Source organism: Lissotriton vulgaris, chromosome 3_1, assembly GCF_964263255.1.
Source record: "Lissotriton vulgaris chromosome 3_1, aLisVul1.2, whole genome shotgun sequence".
In the NCBI taxonomy this organism is placed as follows: Eukaryota; Metazoa; Chordata; class Amphibia; order Caudata; family Salamandridae; genus Lissotriton; species Lissotriton vulgaris.
In genome coordinates this window covers 1,121,203,928-1,121,226,780 of record NC_141689.1, presented here as the reverse complement: position 1 = coordinate 1,121,226,780, position 22,853 = coordinate 1,121,203,928, and the positions used below count along the sequence as shown (strand labels likewise).

At 46.8% G+C, this 22,853-nt stretch overlaps 1 protein-coding gene across 1 annotated transcript; it reads right to left on the bottom strand.

Annotated features, from left to right (window-relative positions):
• Positions 1 to 19,660: 19,660 nt before the first annotated feature.
• H2AZ1 (H2A.Z variant histone 1) lies at positions 19,661 to 22,321 on the bottom strand. The gene is made up of 5 exons (XM_086961593.1): positions 22,185 to 22,321; positions 21,877 to 21,954; positions 21,648 to 21,761; positions 20,720 to 20,849; positions 19,661 to 20,105 (listed from the first exon to the last, which is right to left on the bottom strand). The coding sequence occupies exons 1-5, from the start codon at positions 22,185 to 22,187 to the stop codon at positions 20,047 to 20,049; spliced, it is 384 nt and encodes a 127-aa protein (XP_086817719.1). The 5' UTR covers positions 22,188 to 22,321; the 3' UTR covers positions 19,661 to 20,046.
• Positions 22,322 to 22,853: the final 532 nt, after the last annotated feature.

Sequence of the window (22,853 nt, the reverse complement as noted above, 5' to 3'; positions counted from 1 at the left end):
TCCGCAGGCACCATCCTAAAGAACACTGCGGTCTGCTGCAAGTCCTTCATCACGAATCCGACGACCCAGCTCGACGAGACCCGGCTTCCCTGGCACCTCTGACCTCTACTCACCTCTACAGCCCAGCTGAGAACCGTGAGTGCGACGAGACCTCAAGGGACCGACGATCGCCAAGACTGCACGACATCTTTACTGCAAGCCCACCGTGTCCTCCACTGGTGAGTGCTTTGGGGTCCGAGAAGCCCCGACCCTGCGCAGCTCCAGCACCCAAGATCAGCCCCCCTGCATCTCCACGATCTGCGTGGGGCCCTTCTGCTGTTTGCTGTGCACCGCGTTGTTTGGCTACTAGCCGGCTGGCTTGTGGCCCTCTGAACGACGCCCAACGACTTCACGACTGCTGGTCTGGTTGCTCCAGGCTGGCCTTTGCTTCCTTCTTCAAGAGAGGCACCCCGGACCCTCCTGGTCCACTCCAGACGCCATTTTAGGTCCACCGCGTGGGCTTGAATTTGCCAAGGCTTTGTTGCCCAATCCTGGGTCCAGCGACGCCGACAGCTTCTATCTTCGTGGGACAGCTCGATCCTCCATCCTGGTCGCCGACAACGCCTCCTGGTCCGTGAGATCTTCGAGTCAAGCGTCACCCACTCACCTAGTCGAGGTGGCTACCATCCGGTGCCCTCCTGGTGCCCACTGACTACTGGCTAGTAGTCTCGAACTTGGTCCCCTCTGCTTTCAGGTGTCATCTATCTTCGAGATCCAGGCTTGGATCCAACTGAACTTTCTTCACTGGTCACCGGCCAGCATCTTTTCTTCCGGCTCCTGGTCCGTCTACGAGGATTCCCGACGTCTTTTCAGACCTATGCAGCTGCAGCCCCTGGGCTAGGTAACTTCGGCATTTCGGTGCCCCAGCATAGCCTCACTATCCAAGGGTCAGAATCTACTTTCGTTTTCTCCCTACCAGGTCGGGTTCGCCCGAGAACACTAACTTTCTAATTCCTAGCTACCATAGACTTTTGTCCCGCATCTCGCGTGAGAGTGCACACACTGCACCCGAGTCCCCTAGGCCTCCTAGACATAATCTAACGATTCCCTAGTCAAGTCCTAGCGATTCCAAAAGCTATTAATACTGTACTTACCTGCTAGGAATTTCGCATTCCACTTTCAGAGTATATGGTTTTCCGTGCCCCTCGGGCATTTGTATATACTGTGCTAACTTAAGTATTTTTGTAAGAGTTTTGGTTTGTGCTTAGTACCCTGTCCTCATAAAGAGTACAGGGCTGTTGTGATCTTTAATAAATAACTGTTTATTTTCATAACACTTGTGTGGTGTCCTTTCACTGGGTATTCAAGGGATATATGTGTGGTAAACAGCTGGCTTAACACGCCCTCTCGAGTCTTTAGCCTTAGACTGCTCGTATCCATGCTACTAGGATAGCTGGTCTATAAGGTTGACTTACAACCAATCATCAATAAGGGTTGCTGGACTGATACATAGTGGGCACTAGAATAGTGACCACTGCATATCAGGCCACCTTCTCACATTGGTGAGCAGCGGTTGGGATTTGAGCTTGCTGTTGTTTTACCACACGTATCCTAAGAATATCTTGTTGAAAGATCACATAAGTACTGTTAGGTACACATAACTAAAGCTTAGAATACTCTGAGTTCTACTGAACCAGCTGTTGTAGCTCCTCAAGGCTTAGCACACCTTGGCTGCAACTCTTAGCAAGGGATCAGTAGGTAAACACATAGTGTAGGTAGGTGCATCACTTACACCACACTAGAAACAGTATGTCGGACAAAGGAGGAAACACTGAGGTTCCCCTTGTGTCAGTTGACCCTCCACAGGTCATCCCTTCAAGATATACTGCGCTTAGCTTCCATGAGTTACGACAAGTGTGTACCTCTAGGAAGATTAAGCAGGGGTCTAACCCCACAACTGCCTTTCTGATTGGTCTCTTAGAGACTCATGATGCAAGGAGGGCTGGTAACCCAGACCCTTCTAATTCAGATGGCAACATGCCCTCCTTACAGGGTCCCTTTGATGCCCAGGACCATCCTCTTCAGGAAGCAGATGATGCTGATGATGAGGATGATGATGTGGTATCAGGGGATGAGGCAGAAAAGGAACAGGTAGAAGTCAGCAGACTAACCAGGTCCAACTTAAGCAGACATGAGATGGGCACTAGGGGACCCTTGGGGCCACTCTCAGGTCAGCTTAACATTGGGAATGGACGAGATAGATCTCTATCAAGAGGCTCTATCAGATCCCTTCATACCAATGGCTCTCAACGTTCCTCTCAAAGGGGAATGACATCTCCCCAGAGGAGAATGTATGAAGCTAAGGAAAAGGCAGCCAATCTGAGGATTGAAAGGGAAGAACTTGCCCTGGCCAAAGAGAGGCTTGCCTTTGCTAGAGAGCAACAATTGAGTGGGACAGTCCCCACTGGTGGCAGCATTGTACCTAGCAATAGGGAAAGGAGTTTTGATACAAAACACCTTGGTAAGATAGTGCCCCCCTTTAAACAAGGGGATGACATCCACAAATGGATTACTGCTTTGGAGAGGGCCTGCACTGTGCAAGGTGTTCCCCCAAGTCAGTGGGCAGCTATCTTGTGGCTCTCCTTTGAGGGTAAAGGAAGAGACAAGCTCCTCACCACAAGGGTGGAGGATGCTAATGATTACCAAGTCTTGAAAAATGCACTGGTTGATGGGTTTGGCCTAACCACTGAGCAGTACAGGGTGCTGTTCAGGGATACCCAGAAAACTCAGTCTCAAGATTGGGCTGACTTTGTAGATTGTGCCACTAAGGCTTTTGAGGGCTGGTTGCTGGGCAGTAAGGTTACTGATTATAAAGGATTGTACAATTTGATGATGAGAGAGCAAATTTTAAACAATTGTCAGAACCAGTTGTTGCATCAGCATCTTGTTGACTCAGATCTGACCTCTCCCCAAGAATTGGGAAAGAAGGCAGACAGATGGGTTAGAACAAGAGTTAAACAGAACCAGGGCCAGAATCAAGGTGGTCAGAAGAAAGCAGACCAGAAGGGTAAAGATTCTAAGGGGGAACAAAATGACCAGAAGTCTTCGACAGGTCCCCAACAACCCAAAGAGGGTGGGGGTCAGGCTCCCCAAAAGAAGAAAGAAGGCCAATCTAAAAGGTGGTGCCAATACTGCAAAAGTAAAACTCACTGGTTTAGTGAGTGCACCAAGAAAGGAGGAGGGCAGACTCCTGCCACTGCAGCCCCTAAGGCACCTGTGCCCCCTAGTACAGCCAGCAGTGGTAGTGCACCTCCCAAGGGTTTAGTAGGGTTAACCCTGGGTTCTGAGGGGTGTGACAACTTAGTTGGTACACTCACTCAGGCTGTCCTTGTTTGTACAGGGGATGTGGATATGTCCCCTGATATAAGTCCCAATACTTTGGGCAAATACAGACAGACACCTTTCATTAATGGAAAGATGGCTCAGGCCTATAGGGACACTTGTGCCAGTGTCACAATGGTGACACCTAGCTTTGTGGACCCTGGACAGATCATGCCAGGTACAGAATTCCTGGTGACCAATGCAAGCAATGTCACTACCAATCATAGTATGGCAATTGTAGCTTTCTCCTGGGGAGGGGTAACTGGCCAAAAGAAGGTTGTAGTTAGTTCAGACCTCCCAGTGGATTGTTTGTTGGGCAATGATTTGGAGTCATCACAATGGTCAGAAGTGGAGCAGAGGACTCATCTGGAAATGTTAGGTTTGCCAGCACATGTGTTTGCTGTGACTAGGTCACAGGCCAGAAGATGCCCCACTGAACAGGTGCTGGATCCTGGAACAATGGACCAGACACCTTCCAAGAAAAAGAGCAGTAGGGTTAAGGCTGTGCCTTCCCCCTTGCCCCAGGTTGTGGATCAAGTCTCAGAGGAGGCTGACCTGCAGGAATTGAGGGAAACTGAGCCTAGAGAGTTTGAACTTGATCAAGTTGAATTCTTGGGTTCAGGGGGACCCTCAAGGGAAGACCTGGGGAAGGACCAGTTAGGCTGCCCTTCTCTTGAACCCCTCAGACAGCAGGCTGCTGCTGAGGCTGCTGGGAACGCCACAGGTACCCACAAGGTATACTGGGAAGATGGACTCCTGTACACTGAGTCAAGAGACCCCAAGCCTGGCATGACCAGGAGGCTGGTTGTACCCTTGTCTCAGAGAGGTTTCCTACTTACCTTGGCCCATGAGATTCCCTTAGCAGGACACTTAGGCCAGACAAAGACTTGGGACAGGCTTGTCTCACACTTTCACTGGCCTCACATGAATGAGGATACCAAGGAGTTTTGTCGCTCCTGTGTCACTTGCCAAGCCAGTGGTAAGTCAGGTGGCACAACAAAGGCCCCCCTTATACCAATGCCTGTGGTGGGGGTGCCCTTTGAAAGAGTGGGGATTGACATTGTTGGTCCAATGGAACCCCAGACAGCATCAGGGCACAAGTTTATACTGGTGGTAGTGGATCATGCCACCAGGTACCCTGAAGCTATTCCACTTAGGACCACCACAGCCCCTGTGGTGGCAAGGGCCCTAGTTGGAGTGTTCTCCAGAGTGGGCTTCCCTAAGGAGGTTGTCTCTGACAGAGGTGCAAACTTCATGTCAAGCTATTTAACTGCTATGTGGAAGGAGTGTGGTGTCAATTACAAATTCACTACACCCTATCACCCACAATGCAATGGGCTTGTTGAAAGGTTCAACAGGACCCTAAAAGGGATGATTCATGGACTACCTGAAACACTCAGGCGTAGATGGGATGTCCTGATGCCCTGCCTTCTGTTTGCTTACAGAGAGGTCCCACAAAAGGGGGTTGGCTACAGCCCTTTTGAACTTTTGTATGGGCATCCTGTGAGAGGCCCCTTGTGTTTGGTGAAGGAAGGATGGGAGAGACCTCTCAAAAAGCCTGCAACCAACATAATGGACTATGTACTTGGTCTCCGCTCCAGGATGGCTGAGTATATGGAGAAGGCATCAGAAAACCTTAAGGCCAGTCAAGAACTTCAAAAAGCTTGGCATGACCAAAAGGCTGTCCTGACTGTTTATCAGCCTGGACAGAAGGTGTGGGTGCTGGAGCCAGTGGCCCCAGCAGCACTCAAAGACAAATGGTCTGGGCCCCACACAATCCTTGAGCAAAAGGGAGAGGTCACCTACCTGGTGGACCTTGGAACTCCCAGGAGTCCCCATAGGGTACTCCATGTCAACAGGCTCAAAGCATATGTCGACAGGAAGGACATGAGCTTGCTCATGGCCATAGATGAGGGACAGGAGGAAGAGAGTGACCCTCTCCCAGACCTGCTCACTCAGAATCCTGATGATGGGTCAGTAGATGGTGTTGTCTTTTGTGGCAGCCTCTCTGAACATCAGCAGAAAGACTGTAAACAGGTTCTTCAGTCTTTCAGACATATGTTCTCTCTGACACCCAGTCAGACCAATTGGTGTACCCATGAGGTTGACACTGGTGACAGCCTGCCAGTCAAGAGTAAAATCTACAGGCAGCCTGATCATGTTAGAGACTGCATAAAAACTGAAGTGCAGAAAATGTTGGAATTGGGAGTCATTGAACCCTCAGATAGCCCTTGGGCTAGTCCAGTAGTTCTAGTGCCAAAGCCTCACACCCAAGATGGTAAGAGAGAGATGAGGTTTTGCGTAGACTACAGGGGTCTCAATGCAGTCACTAAGACTGATGCCCATCCAATACCAAGGGCAGATGAACTTATAGATAGATTGGCTTCTGCCAACTACTTAAGTACATTTGACTTAACAGCTGGGTATTGGCAAATCAGGTTAGCTGAGGATGCCAAACCCAAAACAGCATTTTCAACCCCTGGTGGGCATTATCAATTTGTGGTAATGCCCTTTGGTCTGAAAAATGCACCTGCCACCTTCCAAAGGTTGGTGAATCAAGTCCTTACTGGGCTGGATGACTTCTGTGCAGCATATCTAGATGATATTGCTGTCTTTAGCTCCACCTGGGAGGATCACCTGGTCCACCTGAGGAAAGTGTTAGAGGCTCTGCAAGCAGCAGGCCTCACTATCAAGGCCACCAAGTGCCAGATAGGGCAGACACAGGTTGTATACCTGGGCCACCTTGTAGGTGGAGGCCAGGTTCAGCCACTGGAGAGCAAAATACAGTCAATCAGGGACTGGGCTCCTCCAACCACCCAGACTCAGGTTCGAGCTTTCTTGGGCCTGACTGGATACTACAGAAAATTTGTCAGGAACTATGGTTCCATTGTGACACCATTAAATGAACTGACAAGTAAGAAAATGCCAAAAAAGGTTCAGTGGACAGCAGGCTGTCAAAAAGCATTCGATGACCTAAAGCAGGCCATGTGCACAGCACCTATCCTTAAGAGTCCAGACTACTCCAAACCATTCATTGTCCAAACAGATGCTTCTGAGTTGGGTGTGGGAGCTGTTCTTTCTCAACTGAATTTTGATGGTCAGGATCAGCCCATTGCTTTTATAAGCAGAAGGCTGACCCCCAGAGAGAAGAATTGGTCAGCTATTGAGAGGGAGGCCTTTGCTGTGGTTTGGGCCCTGAAGAAGCTGAGGCCATACTTGTTTGGCACTCACTTCAAGATTCAGACCGACCATAAGCCCCTCTTGTGGCTAAATCAGATGAAGGGTGAAAACCCCAAACTGCTTAGGTGGTCCATTTCCCTACAGGGGATGGACTTTACAGTGGAACATAGACCTGGTACTGATCATGGCAATGCCGATGGGCTCTCCAGATATTTCCACTTAGAACAAGAAGACTCACCTGGTCAAGGTTAGCTTATTGTCCCAAAGTTTGGGGGGGGGTCATGTAGGAGAGTAGGGTCTGCAATCCTATGATCACCCAGATTTTTTGCTTTTGTTTCACTGGTTTACGACTTTCTCTGGCTGTGGGCCTGCCAATCAGACCCACAGCCTGGCTGTTCTCTTTCTAAATTACCTCATGTACCCTAGGTGCATCTACCAATTGGTACTGGGCCACCTTATCAGACCCTGTAACTCAGGGCATAGGTGTACCCAGGGCTGCCAGGGGCTGCAGCATGTATTATGCCACCCCTGGCTGGCCTCCTAAATTTGACACAACTGGCTGCATGACAGCTGGGGCAAAGTCGTGTAATCACCCTTTGCTGTAGGTGTAGTATACCTATACCTAACCCTAAAATGGACACACAGATTCCTATCAGTCACTCCTATGGCAGGCCTTGACAATCCTGAAGGCAGAGTGCTTGGAATCGTGTGAGATGGTGCTCTGGCACGAGCTGAGCCTGTCTGCAGCTTGCGGAATCAAGTCCTAATAGCTGTTCCATGATATCGCATACCATATACTCTTAAGTGCATTATAATCCTCGCGGTTAAATGCTATCTTTGGTATTGCTTTATCAAAACATGTCGAGTAAGGTGTCATACGAATTGGAATACTAACCCCTCGCCAATTCTGGCGACGGGGTTAGCATTCCACCCTTCTAGAGGGACACGACATGTATGTAACTGTGAACCCCGGTTAAAGTTAACTGAAGCCTCAGCTCCACAAAATGGATGCTGCCACCACAGACACGAGTCTGACCCCCTGCAGCTGGGAGTCCTTCCAGCGAGGGGAGCCTGGACAAAGGGTTTCCTGTCAGGGGCGGTGCTAGCACCGTCCCAGACATGGTTTTGTGTATCCTGGGTAGGCAGGGCTTTACAGGAAGGTGACTGCTGAGTGGCACCCCGGTGCTCACTACGCATAGGCCGGTCTGAACCAGTTCCAGGGGCACACCAGCCCCTGGCCTGGGGAAGTCCGGCATGGCTGAGGGGTGTAACCACCCCCCACCTAGTCCCACCCATAGGCAGGACCTAGTCACCGGGTCAGCCCCCTTTTTTAGTATAAAGATGGGAGCGGGCCCCCTGTTAAAATTAGATCATCTTTGGAATCAAGATACCACTTTCTTCGAAAGGACTTCACGATTTCTTCTTCAAGATTCTCCCTTGTGGCTAAGGAGTAGTCACCCTGCATCCGCAGGCACCATCCTAAAGAACACTGCGGTCTGCTGCAAGTCCTTCATCACGAATCCGACGACCCAGCTCGACGAGACCCGGCTTCCCTGGCACCTCTGACCTCTACTCACCTCTACAGCCCAGCTGAGAACCGTGAGTGCGACGAGACCTCAAGGGACCGACGATCGCCAAGACTGCACGACATCTTTACTGCAAGCCCACCGTGTCCTCCACTGGTGAGTGCTTTGGGGTCCGAGAAGCCCCGACCCTGCGCAGCTCCAGCACCCAAGATCAGCCCCCCTGCATCTCCACGATCTGCGTGGGGCCCTTCTGCTGTTTGCTGTGCACCGCGTTGTTTGGCTACTAGCCGGCTGGCTTGTGGCCCTCTGAACGACGCCCAACGACTTCACGACTGCTGGTCTGGTTGCTCCAGGCTGGCCTTTGCTTCCTTCTTCAAGAGAGGCACCCCGGACCCTCCTGGTCCACTCCAGACGCCATTTTAGGTCCACCGCGTGGGCTTGAATTTGCCAAGGCTTTGTTGCCCAATCCTGGGTCCAGCGACGCCGACAGCTTCTATCTTCGTGGGACAGCTCGATCCTCCATCCTGGTCGCCGACAACGCCTCCTGGTCCGTGAGATCTTCGAGTCAAGCGTCACCCACTCACCTAGTCGAGGTGGCTACCATCCGGTGCCCTCCTGGTGCCCACTGACTACTGGCTAGTAGTCTCGAACTTGGTCCCCTCTGCTTTCAGGTGTCATCTATCTTCGAGATCCAGGCTTGGATCCAACTGAACTTTCTTCACTGGTCACCGGCCAGCATCTTTTCTTCCGGCTCCTGGTCCGTCTACGAGGATTCCCGACGTCTTTTCAGACCTATGCAGCTGCAGCCCCTGGGCTAGGTAACTTCGGCATTTCGGTGCCCCAGCATAGCCTCACTATCCAAGGGTCAGAATCTACTTTCGTTTTCTCCCTACCAGGTCGGGTTCGCCCGAGAACACTAACTTTCTAATTCCTAGCTACCATAGACTTTTGTCCCGCATCTCGCGTGAGAGTGCACACACTGCACCCGAGTCCCCTAGGCCTCCTAGACATAATCTAACGATTCCCTAGTCAAGTCCTAGCGATTCCAAAAGCTATTAATACTGTACTTACCTGCTAGGAATTTCGCATTCCACTTTCAGAGTATATGGTTTTCCGTGCCCCTCGGGCATTTGTATATACTGTGCTAACTTAAGTATTTTTGTAAGAGTTTTGGTTTGTGCTTAGTACCCTGTCCTCATAAAGAGTACAGGGCTGTTGTGATCTTTAATAAATAACTGTTTATTTTCATAACACTTGTGTGGTGTCCTTTCACTGGGTATTCAAGGGATATATGTGTGGTAAACAGCTGGCTTAACACGCCCTCTCGAGTCTTTAGCCTTAGACTGCTCGTATCCATGCTACTAGGATAGCTGGTCTATAAGGTTGACTTACAACCAATCATCAATAAGGGTTGCTGGACTGATACATAGTGGGCACTAGAATAGTGACCACTGCATATCAGGCCACCTTCTCACATTACCCATCAGGTGTCCAACCAAAGCATGGTATTCCTGGATTTAAACATTTATTATGAAGCAGGAACCCTAAAAACTGAAACACATTTCAAATCAACGGCCAGGAACTGCCTCCTCAGATTTGACAGCTTCCATCCACGTCATCTGAGGGAGAACCTTCCCTATGGACAGTTCCTGCGTCTACGGCGGAACTGCAGTGATATTGCTAAGTATAAATCTCAGGCTAAGGATCTTAGTATAAAACTAAGACAGAGGAAATACCCGGACCCTGTAATCAGAAAAGCATCAAAAAGGGCCAGGAACAATAACCGTGAGGCCCTCCTAGAGGACAATCCTCGTAGGGAGGAAGCCGAAAAAAGAACAGTATGTGTTACCACATACAGTCCGGTAACCAACCAAGTTGGTGAACAAACACTGGCGCACTCTAACGAGTAGTGGTCTATCTTTGGAGAAACCTTTGTTTGCCCACAGAAGGGGCAGGAACTTGAGACATGCTTGTCCATACAAGACCGCCCCCCACGAAAAAGGATCAAACAAGACTTCAGGGCATACATGGTCACTATCCATGTGGTAACTAACAATTGCCACCTCACTAAGAAAAGCCTGAATTTGACTTTCTCAAATGGGACACAATGGGAGCAACGTATGTTCACAAATTGCAACAGCAAGAACGTTGTATATTTGATCACGTGCCCCTGTGGAAAAGAATACGTTGGTATGACAACAAGACCTGCCAAAATAAGAATCAACGAACACAAAAGTAACATCAGATGCAAGAAACTCACCACCAAAATGTCAACCCACTTTATTGAACACCAACACTGTGTGAATGAACTGCAGTGGACGGTTATTGAACAATTACCTTCAGAGGTGGGTCTTTTGGAAAAAGAACAACGGTGGGTGTTCAGGTTGGGAACTGACGCAACGGGGCTGAATGACTCCATCCCGTGGAACCTCTTGAGATAATAATTGTCTCAAAACATCACTTTGGCCTCATTGTCCGTAAAATGTCTTTAAAAACATCACCTTGGCTTCCTAGCCTTCGGTCTAGTAGGACAGAATGCCATCCCCTGTATGTGTGCACATGACCACCCCGCTTGGCACTCCAGACTCATCGGTGCCCTATAGCTGAAATTCATTTGTACGCTAATTCATTCCAGTTTTAAAATCTAAGGGATAATGTAAGCCCCCCCTCTTGTGAAATTCATTTAGAGCACTATTGCACAATACATACTTTTAATTCATAGTATTGCGCAATAACTAATATCGAGTTAAGTCCCTGTCTCCTCGATTTGGGAATCATAATCATTGCCCACTTTTTTCGAGTTCAGCCTAGGAGTACTACTTGTTTTAAAATCCAGTCGGAGATATCATTTCTCCGCGGTCCCAGTGGTAAGCGCTCCCGCTCGGAGCATGCGCGATCAGGTTTTCAGACCGCGCATGCGCATTAGACAGGCGGCTCTGCGCATGCGTGCCGGCAGTGTTCCACGGGAGCGTATTACCGGATCTCCGGTGATGGCGTTCTCCGTATTTGGGCATACACCGACTCTCATCAACTAATTAGCCATCACTAATTATCACGAGGGGCAGTGTATTTAAAGGCCCTGATGCTAGACAGGCTCACTTCATCGGATCCGCGTTGAGGGAAGGCAAGCGAATGGCCAGTGCAGTAACCGTGAGTTTATGGGTGATAGCAGACAAGCTTTTTTCACAAGTATGGTAGACTCAATACCTTGCCTTTTTTCCAACTGAACCCTGATCATTAGTTGTTTTAGGTCTTTCTGAGCAGGAAGGAGGGATCCCCAATATACGCTTAGGCTCATGAGGTTTTACATTTTAGAACTCTAAGACTTTCTCCTTATGATTATGTGCTCTCTTTCCATCAGAGCAGAGAGTAATTTTGTGTTTTGTATTTGTATGTGTCAGTATAGTGATGTCCATTTGTGTGTTTTTTGTTTTCTCATCACAAAGGTCCCAGCATTTTCGGTTTGACCTTGTGATATTTAGAGAAGGTTTTCTTCTTCTCCATGAATCTGCTGGCATGTATTTATGTATGCATTTCTTTTTGCAGGTTCTCTCGCCAACTGGGCGCAACGACATTCACTAACACTAAATAACATTGTTAGGAATATTACACATTGTGGTAATTTAGCAATTTTTTAATGAAACACTTTTACATTCTGCATGTGAGTAAGGGGAGGGTAAGTGCATAACCCTTGTCCTGAAGGAGGCTGTGACCTCCGAAACATGTTGACACTTTCACAGTGGTTTTCGATACCTTAACTCGTATCTACTTAACCACGCTCTACACTTCTTTTTAACAATACCAGCCGGGGATTAATAAAATCCTGTTTTCTCCCACGTGCCAGGTATTTTTTAACTTTTCACCTCACCTCACTCACACCTTGGTTATATACACACACACCCCCACACATAGTTCACTTCAAAGTGCTCCTGCGTACCCGCGAGTCGTAGCACGCCGCATCCCGTAGAGGGGTGCGAAGGCCCCGATGATGAAGCACGACACCAAGGGGCCTGTTGGTGTGTGAGGGGCATTTAAACAACACTGTGTCTCCCCATCACTTTAGGGATCACCACCACCTTGAGTGGATTCCACTTTGTTTATTTATATGCTACTCAAACCATTAATCTCAATTCCTACTCCCCACACCACTGTACTAAAAGAAACTGCACTTTACACTATACTCTACAACATTCTGCTCTGCCACTGCACGCTACATCACTAATCACCATTCAGCTCTACGCAACTGTTCTCTGCAACACTGCACTAACTCAACTTTGCATGCCATGCACTCTACGCTGCTTCACCATTCCATGCCAATGTGCTCTACTCTTACCCAACTCTTTGCTAGTTCACTGTAAGTCACTCTGAAACACTGCTCTCTGCCACTGAACTCTACACCGCTCTGCATTATTCCATTGTACTCTACGTCAATTCACTTTAAACTGCACTACGCCACTTCACCCTATACTCTGAAGCAATCTACTCTATGGAGCTGCATTCTATGAAACACTATTCTACACCAATGATTTCTATACCACTTTACTCGAAATCAACACTATGCCACGGTACTCTATTCCTGTATACTCTGCAGCACTACATGTCACTGCACTAATCTGTGCATCTCTGTACTACACCTCTCCCCTGCTAGTTCACTCTATGCACCACACCAGTCTAGGCCACTACACTACTCTATACTTACCTTTTTTTAAAGGTTCTGCTGCTGTATGTTCAACTCACCCCTGGCCTCCACTAGGTTGATGTGTAAGAGCATGTGAGATAAAACATGCTTAGGGTGTGAGCTTGCAAGGAACAAACTACACCTAGGGTGAAATGGGGTACTGTGCACACATTGTAAATGTGTCTGTGCTGGTAGTGAGTTTTTAAAAATATTCAAAGGTGGTCTAGGAATTCGAAACAACCAGTTTTAAATTGTACACTCCACTCAGCAAATTGTACACTCCAGTCTATTGTCTGATTTGTAACTTTAGTTACAAGAGAAGTGGTACAATAGACCCATTGCAAAGGCTGTATCAGCTAGGCTCACTGCGGCAATTTATCAGTCAGTTTTCAACAAAAGCCGTTCAGGTTTGAAGGATGCCATCCAGATGCAGTATTGTTAGGCACAGGGCATTCCGCATGCCGAAAGTATGCAGATTGTCCAAGATAATATTGCCCAGGGTGCATTGGACACTTGCTCAAAACTTGCGATATGGGAAAGGGATAGGGGGAAGGGGGGGTAGACTAAACTAATAACTTGTCAAAAACTGCATCATGCCATCACATGTGCAGCATCCAAAAACGTGAAATCGAGACTCACCGGACAACTAACCCCAACAAGAAAATGTTGAACCCGGCGCCTCATGACAATGTATACCCGTATTTACGGAGAAATAAGGCAAACCCCTAGGAGGGAGAACCTGAATTGATTTCAGACCATGAACTAGGCACTGAGCAAGAGAATAATCATGTTGAGAACAAAGCGGTTAATGGAAAAAAACTGTGGTAATGGCTCATCAGTATCATTTGTCACATATCCTAGTTGGGAGCAGGTATAAGAGGGGTCGACAAATGACTACCCTTTTCTGATAAAAGATCACTGGATTTGTTAACACTTTAGGGGACACTAGGCTTTCCATAGCATGTTTAATTGCATTTAATGAGGGATAACTGAACATAGCTGCAAAATTGTTCACAATTATTCTATACAATTAACTGCTAGATACATAACATCTATATTCTGGGGGCACTTAACAGGTGGGGAGAGCAACATTAAAGTCTGAAGACCACTGCTCGAGGATGTAGGAGAGAACACATAGGCTGCCTTTGGAAATCAGCGAAATGTCCTTGCCCTTTCCTGACCGATGATATACTAGAAAGGCTACCCAACGCTTGCTAACAGGTAGCTATGTGGGACCATTTTCATCTTTAGTGCCCCTCGTTATGTTTCCCCCCCCCATAGAATTCCACCTCCTGGCTGAAAACTGAAGATAAAGGCTATATATAGACCAATGTCACAGGAATAAGCATAAGGCACGATCTGGCTGAAAACCATCTCAGAATTGGCTTTTGGAATAGTGTCTGCAACTTTAGCATATAGATGGAACAGATCTATGCCAAGATTTCTCTATCTAAACCCGGGGATTCAAGCCAGTGCCCCAGAAGACACCATTTTGCACTCCAGGAGAATGCCAACTTCAGGACAAGTAATTATAGCCAGACAAGAAGCTGCGTCGGGACCTGCCTCGATGGAAAGAACTGAGCGACTGCTTGGACGGGGCCTTTGCATGAGGATGCTGGCAAGAAGACATAACGAAAGAGCAGAGGCAGCGAAAAAATTAGATAACCACTGCAACCCATTGAAGACCTGCACCATTCGTGCCAAAGGCTGAAGTCTAGGTAACCAGTTTCCTTACAGTGCATGCAGAACCATTGAAGTGTTTGAGTTCTATGACTGTAAACTTAGAAATCAATATTTCTTAAAATACAAAGAGGTAAAAGTACGGCGATGGGGTTAATGGTTAAGAATTTAGGATTCAAGCGGTGGGTTTAAGGTATAGAGGGTAGGATTTAAGGGGATAGAGCTATGGATTTGTACAGAGTGTTGAGGCTATGGAGATTAAGGGTGTATGGTTAAGGATAAGGGGTAACTGTATAAGTTTAAGGGTTTGAGGCATGGGGTTTAGGGTTTCTGATAAGTGTACAGGTTTTGGGGGGCCGGGGTTATGGCCTAAAGGTATAGGGCAATGGGCAAGGTCGGGGAAACGATATGGTTAAGAGGTTGGGAAATTGCATTCAGTTTTTGAGGAACAGGGTTAAGGTGTAATGGTTTCCTGGTATTAAGATTTAATGGGCTAGTTATAGTGTTAAAGGAATGAAATTTGGGGTTGCTGTAAGGTTATATGAAGAGCATAAGATGCCTTTGGGGGTATGGGTACGGGATAAAGGATTAAATAGAGTTGGAGGTTTTGGATATAGTGGTTATGGTTAAACGAGCGATGGGTTATGCATTAATGGTTAGGCGTTCTGGATTAAAGGTATAGCGGTTAAAGGTGCAGCGTTATGGGCATGAAGTTAAAAATATAGGGTTAATCACATTGGAAGTAAGATGCTAAGGATGTAGGGATACCTGATGACTGCATTAGATTAGCATTAGTTAAAAATGTATTCGACATAAGGTGAGTCGATGAGTGTTACAATTATTTTTAGTTTGTGTATGAGAAAAATATCTGAATTGTTTTCAGTTACAAAGGTTAATTTCAATTAAACATATGCAATTAGAAGTGTTAAAAACTGATTTGAAAATTCAAACTAACACGATGGAGCCAACTCTGGGGCATTCCAGAAGATTAAGTGTCCTTTCCAAGATGTCCAGCTAAGCTAGTGCCTGGAGTGTGAGGCACTGACCAATTGACAACAGTATTTGACAGTCATCCAAGTGACCTTTGCCCAGGAAGGTGGTTTCTCCTGTCATGAAAAGACAATAGATGAGAAAATTCCTATTGTAATTTTATTTATAACCCGCTTACTACCCCAGGCGAGGTGTTGAAAGGGCTCTAAATAGATTTGGACGCCATATCGGAACCCAGGATTCATGGTGGCTTAGTATAGACAAATATATGTTCATTTGAGGGGTGGACATGAGACTTAGTTTGATTGAATAGGATAAAGTAGAGGAGGGAAGAGCGTTGATCGTATTATTTGAGAGTTCATATTAGATGAGGTTTAGAAGCCAAAAGATGGATAGGAGTGTAGTCTCTAAAGTGTTATTTGGGAGAGCATAGTATTTAAATGAAGTTTGAAAGGAGGGCTAGGAGTGGAACAGGATAGAAAGTGTTATTTGGGGTATCATAGTAGTAAATGAGGTTTGGGATAAGTCAAAGGAGGGAAGAGTCTAGAAAAGGTTGTTAAGATAATAGTAGTCAAAGAAGTTTGATTCAAGGAGAAAATAAATGAGGGGCGATCTAGAAAGGGTTATATGGTAAGATGTTTGGGGTGAGTCAAGTAGGGATAGAGGAAAGCCAAGAAAGGTTCTTCGGGAGATCATAGTATTAGAATGATGTCTGAAATGAGTCCTAGAGCGGAGGAGGCAGATCTAGTGAGAGGTATAGGAGACAGTAGTTAATTGGGAGTATTTTAGGGTTTACTTATTTTCACAGTAGGAGTAAAGTAATAAATATGTAGATACATAGATAGGGTATACTTTTATGAAGAATAGTACAGGGATAAAAATTGTACTGCGTAAAGTTCCATGTGTTCAAGTATAGATAGAAAGTTAGAAATCTAACATTCAGGTGGTATTCACCAATACTTATCTAAGATAAGTGTTTAGACTCCAGTAAATGCAGGTGGGCTCCCTCAACTTGGACATTATCGAGGTTTCTTTTTAACCCCTTGTATGCAGATGACAGAACCGCTCCGTCATCAGCTGCGGTGGCGCTGTGCTGATGAGCGGTTCTGCCATGGCCCGCCGCTCATGTGCGGCGCAAATTCCGCACCTGCGCTGACCGTTCTATTGAGCGGGCGGGGCCATGACGGAACCGCTCCGTCATAAGCACAGCGTAACCAATGGAGCGGTTCCGTCACCAGCATGCGCCTGCCGCCCCCTTAGCACTGCGGCAGAATAGCCGCCGCAGTGAAGGGGTTAAAGAGTGGAAACAAGCAGGTGGGCTCTGCTAGTGGTTTATCTGTGATCATGGTGACTTGGACATGAGGTTTTTGTTTTGAACAGAAACAAGCAGGTTGGCTCTATTTATTGGAACACTTCCATAGTAGACTAATGTAGGAAGGCTTCCCTAGTACTAACAGTGAGATTGTTCAAAACGAGTGGACTGCACTGGTGTGAACTTAGAACTGCACTCAGTTCCAAGAATATTTACACGATTACCAGGAACACTTTCCTATTGTCACTTAAGGAATTGGAGGTGAAGGAATTTTCCTGGGGGTACAATAGTGAAATACGGTAGGACACAATGTATATAGTATGCTTATAGCAGTCTTGAAGGTTGAACCCAATACAGTGATGTCATATTTACACTCTTCAGAATCAACCACTGATAAAAACTCCATAGAAAATCAAGCCCTGGCCTTTTCTCTCCGGTAAGGTGGCAGAGTAATATAGGTTTAAAATATGCAGCAAGGTGCTTAAGTAGGATCTTATTTTAACTTGGATTTTATGTTCTCCCCTTCCGTCGCTTGATTCTTAATGGACTGCTATTGCAGCAATCCGAGTCATCAAGGTAGACCCACTTGATCATCGCATCGATCCAGCTGACAGAATGTTGTGTTTCTAGCAAAACTTAGATACTCCAGATTGCTGAAGCTACGAGTATTACGCAATAATCATTTGCAAGATTAGGGAGTCATGGACTGAAGTGACACATTATTTCCAAACATCTGTGCACAAATTAGCATGTTCTCCATGGAGAACATTCACGGTCCCCGTCTGAGATCAGAACCACAGCACTCAGGTCAATCAAAACTGCATTGGTGTTGTGGTTGGCTATGGGGACCATGGCTGCTTACTATTTGGCTGTGAAGAGACTGTGGGACAGACCAGCGAGGAGGTAAGTGAATTTCTTTATAATTATACTCTCGTATTACTCACGCCCCAGATCTGTGCTGCCCGCCACAGCATCAATGCACTCTACCACTGTCCTCTACAACACCATGGTACCCTACTCTGGAACCCTGCATCCTACATGAATGCACTCTATGTGCCACTCCACAGTACACCAATCGACTCCACAACTCTAGCGTATTTGGCTCCCCTGCACCCTACTTTGAAACAATCTGTGCCACCCCCACACTGTCCCACTCTTCACAACTTCAATTTACTATACTCCTCTCCTGTATGTATGCACTGCACTCTACAACATACCTACTATAGACCGTTGCATGTAATGCAACTGCAAACCCTACTACATGCACACTTTACAGAATCTACTGTGCCACTGCACTCTAAAACCATCACACCACACCAATAAAAGCCACAGCACTTTATGCCATTATACTCTACATTTTGCATTGCCGATGCATGCCACTTCACCATTCAGCTCCACGCAACTGTCCTCTGCGTACCATGCACTCACCACTGCACTATTTTGCGCCAACGTGCTGTGCCAGTTCTTAGTACATCACTCCACTCTAAACTGCACACCGAAACACTATGCCACCACTATCCCGAAACAATCTACTCAATGGCACTGCAGTCCATGCAATTAGGCTACACCACTGCATTCCATGCAACATTATGCACCAATGAACTCTACCACTCCACTCAAAACCAAACACTACACCACTGCACCCAATTCTCATCTACTCCGTACCAATACATGCTACACTAACCTACTGCGCACCCATGAGAGGCCTTCACAACTATACACCACCACAGTGCACTCTACTATGCACTAGTCCAGGCCACAACACTTACCTTTTTAAAAAGGTTTTACTGCTGTATGTTTAACTCACCCCTAGCCTACGCCAGGTTGAGGTTTAGGCACGAGAGAAAAAACGTGCTTTGGACATGAGCTCGCAAGGGACACCACACCTACATTGAAGTGTGGCACAGCGTGTTCACGGGGTAAACAGGTGTGTTTAATATACAAAGGAGTTCTAGAAATTAGAAGCAATCCGTTTTAAAGTGTACACCACTCAGCATATTGCGCCCAAGAACAGATACCAAAATACCAAAACAACGTCGTATTTTTGGCGTCCCAGGTCCGCATCATTTTGCATGCCAGAGTACATACAAAGTGCTACACACCCGGCTTCAGAAAACTAAGCAATGCAATCTGTTATACATTGCATTTAAGCAATCTAACTTTGACCTTATTTCTGCACCTCAGAGTGTGCCTTTAAAGTTTACCACACTTAACTAACAATTACAAAACGAGCAAAATGGGCTTTAGGATACATAGGACACCCATAAAAAATACGGGAACATACCAATTTGGAAGGGACAACCCGTGCCAGTTTGCAGGTGTGAAGCAGTCACCCAATTACAACTCAATCTTTCAAGTGGATCAGTGTCACTAGCACAGCAGCGTAGAAAATGTAACTTTACAATAACAGAGCCTTGGCTAACAGAGGCTGGCATCAACTAAGCTAAAGGAGTACATCACGGGAGTAATTTGACAGTCCTCTACGAAAGCCATTCACGCTTTAAGGATGCCATCAAGGTGGAGCATCGTCCAAAATATTGACCAGGGTTCAGCGGACACTAGCTCAAGACTGGTGAGTGGGACGGGGGGGGGGGTTTAGACAAGGACAACGCAGCTGCAGAAATGGACTTCTAGCGGCGTACGAAAACGTGCCGTGATCAAAACTCAATGGGCAATGAACGATCAAGTTATTTAAAGGTAAACAATCAACCTTGCCAGGAAAGAAAAAAGCCAACTCCTGATTGACCATGGAGCTTAATGACAACTCCCACCCCTCGCAAACGGAAGAGAAAACCGCTTCAAGATTTAAGGCTGAAACAGCGATACCTTCAGGACTGCCACTTGTGTACGCTTAACAATGCAAAGACCCCCGCTCCCTCCCCCATCCAAAAAGCAAAGCAGTCGCAAACTAGAAATAAATTAGAAGCAAAAATGTAAACGAAAGTTGGATACGACATTTATTGAGCAACGGAAGTTAACAGAACAAGTATCGTATGTCTGTACAAAATCCAAGTGTTCGATACCATCTCTGCACTACAATTAAAATGTTTGACAGAATAAAACTCACCAACCAAAACCAACTACTTTCTGAATCAATAGCTTCTTTGAAGCCACAGCAACACTTAAATATGGGGTAAGAATTCAATCCAAATGGCTGGTTACAAAGCTAACTTTGCAAATACAATTACAAAAAGGCAGGGTAATTTGGGAAAGTTCACTTAGATGTGTTGTAGTCCATTTTTTGTTTAAATGCTTAGACAGCCCCTTCTTCCCAATCAAAGATCCTTGACGTGTAGATATATCACTGAAGGTAACTGCATTTAAGTGTGTTGCTGCTCTTTCTTTCCAATGAGAGATTTGTGGATGTGTGGAATTACACCTAGAAAAACAGAAGTAAAGGTTGTACGGTTATGAGAAATTGGCAAACGCTAAATGGCAACATCGAACACTGATATCTGTAACCATGCTCATTCGAAGACAAGCTTCACTGCAAGAACTTTAGTCTCAGTCACCAAAATAGCGATACTTTTACCCGCTACAAAGCGATACATCCTTTATAAACAACGGCAAACAGACGTCCATGCACACCCAAGAAGGCATTTGGGTCTTGCCAAATTAAGATCACGATTGAATTTACATTACTTTACGGCACAACGTCCCAATTCTATTGTTACAGAAGGCAGTCACCTAGAAGCAACTGAATAACGCAGATAGCACAAAGGTTGCTAGCCATCCCAGAGTCCCGTGTAATACCGTAGCACGCATAGCATTTCAAAAAGTTGGAAATTTAGGACGAAAAGCCTCCGTGGATAGTTACTGTTTGACACAAGGCTAACTTCATCCTCAACGCAAGTGTAGTCGTGCTGTGAAATCCAATTTTCGCCCCTTTAAGATGCTTAAATGGGTCGACGGCTGTGGAGCACTTTTTTTGTCTGTTAATTATAACTCCTACCCTGTTTTGATTAGGCGAAAGAAAAACCAATGGGCACTTACCACCACCAGCGATAGTTGCTTTAATGAGGGAGTCCAATTCTTCGTCACCTCTGATAGCAAGCTGCAGATGGCGTGGGGTGATTCTTTTTACTTTTAAGTCTTTTGATGCATTACCAGCAAGCTCAAGAACCTGAAAAAAAATTGGAATTTAATGTTTAAGCGTCACACAAAGCTTTAAAGTTTCCATACTAAACAGGCCTGAAAATAAACGCCCGAGGCAGAACCTAAAGGGGTGTGTCACATTAGTCCAATCCCCGTGGTCAAAGCAATTCGCCCCCTGAAAGACTCACTAGCCCCATTGATAATTATCCCGACTGAAAATAGCCATCTCGTATTTCGCAGTGTACAATCCTGGGAGCCTCTTTGCTTCAGGCATTTCGGACAGTAATAGAATAAGACCCCCATACCTCTCGATACATTTCGGTTTTCTACATGATCAGACAATTAGCCTAATACCAAAACTGAAATATAGCTTCTCATAAGGTCGCGCCACATTAACACCTCAGACTAAACCTAAACAGTAATGATTTTGCTCGGACCATAGACACGATTTAGCGAGTTCAGGGGGCTCGGGGGGGGAAGAGAGAAATCACTAAAGGCTCTTGTCAATCGGTTCTGTCAACCTAACGAAAGCAGCCGTAAAATTGAGATGCACATTAAGAAAGGACTACTTAGCATATCCGCGTAGACGGGTCACGCTATTCTGCAATCCCACCCGCCGAGAGCTAGTTCAACAGCCCCACAGATGCCTATCGTTCAACTCCCCTCCCCCACTATTTTGCTGCTGGGCCTGAGCCAGCGACCCGCGCAGGCGCACTGAAAGGATGACTGTCGCACGCCATCTGCGCCCGCGCCCACTGTCGGCAGAGCCCGCCCCAAAGCGCCCCGTTTCCCGCGCTCCCCCTTCTTGCTACCCGCTGACACTTACCTCGGCGGTTAGGTACTCGAGGATGGCGGCGCTGTACACGGCGGCGGTAGCCCCCACGCGTCCGTGGCTGGTGGTCCTGGACTTAAGATGTCTGTGGATACGGCCCACCGGGAACTGCAACAAAGACAAATCCCATAAATACAATACTCGTCAGAAAAAAAGCGAGCGACTTAAGCAGCTCCGCCCTCCAGAGCCGCCATTTACGGATTAACGAGGAAGAGGAACCCACCTGAAGACCGGCCCTCTGTGAGCGGGAAACGGCCTTTGTCTTGGTCTTCCCGGAGTCTTTTCCTGCTTTACCGCCAGCCTGAGGACAACGAGAAAGGCATGTTAGACACTAGTAACAACAGCACACAAATACATCCATTGTGCCTTTCATATCCAATACCGGCATGTTTTAACGTTTAAACTCGGCCAAGGGAAACCAGAAACTCCAACACCCTGCAAAACTCATTTATCCGCGGGGGATTACGGGACGAGTGTACCCACTTTCCTTCTACGCTCTAACAAAGAACCGTTGCCCGCTTCCAGACTTACCATTTTAAAACGCTCTTAAATCCTTCCAACGGCCGAGACAACAGCGGACTAGGCTCCCAGGCAGAATGCGGTGTCAGACCGAATAAACGCGAGCCCCGACTATCCAACGCTCCGTATCGATCACCGATTTAAACTGCACTGCCTCGCGCCCTCCAACTGCCGTTTATAGCGCGGAATGTTGGTTCATCCGGGCCACCGGGATTGTTTTAAAGCCAGCCAATCAGTATAGGGCTTCCCATTGTTCTTGCAGCTTGCCAGCGTATGCACGCATCCAATCAAAGAGGTGCAGAGGCGGGTCTAGCCCGAAGAGGGAGTGGGGGCCGAGCCAGAGGGCGCGCCGTCGTTGTGCGAGCTCGTTCTCGCGAACGTTGTTGGCGCGCACGGTCTTCATACGTCAATAGAACGTTGGGGTATAGGACGGCGATGGTTATGTTTAGGCCGCCATTAGAGGAATGATTTTCCGAATGAGGAGGAGCTGAAGTTGACCCCTGTACATCCCTTGCTCAGTGTAGCAGTGTATGTTATAAAAGTACGCAATTAAACGCAATTTTTCATCAAAATAAAAGGAAACCGCTTACATTTTTTTTCTACCAAGGAATTTGGACATGGCTTGCCAGCGTCTACAAACAAAGAACATCATGCTCCTTAACCGGAGAAGTATGAGAAATA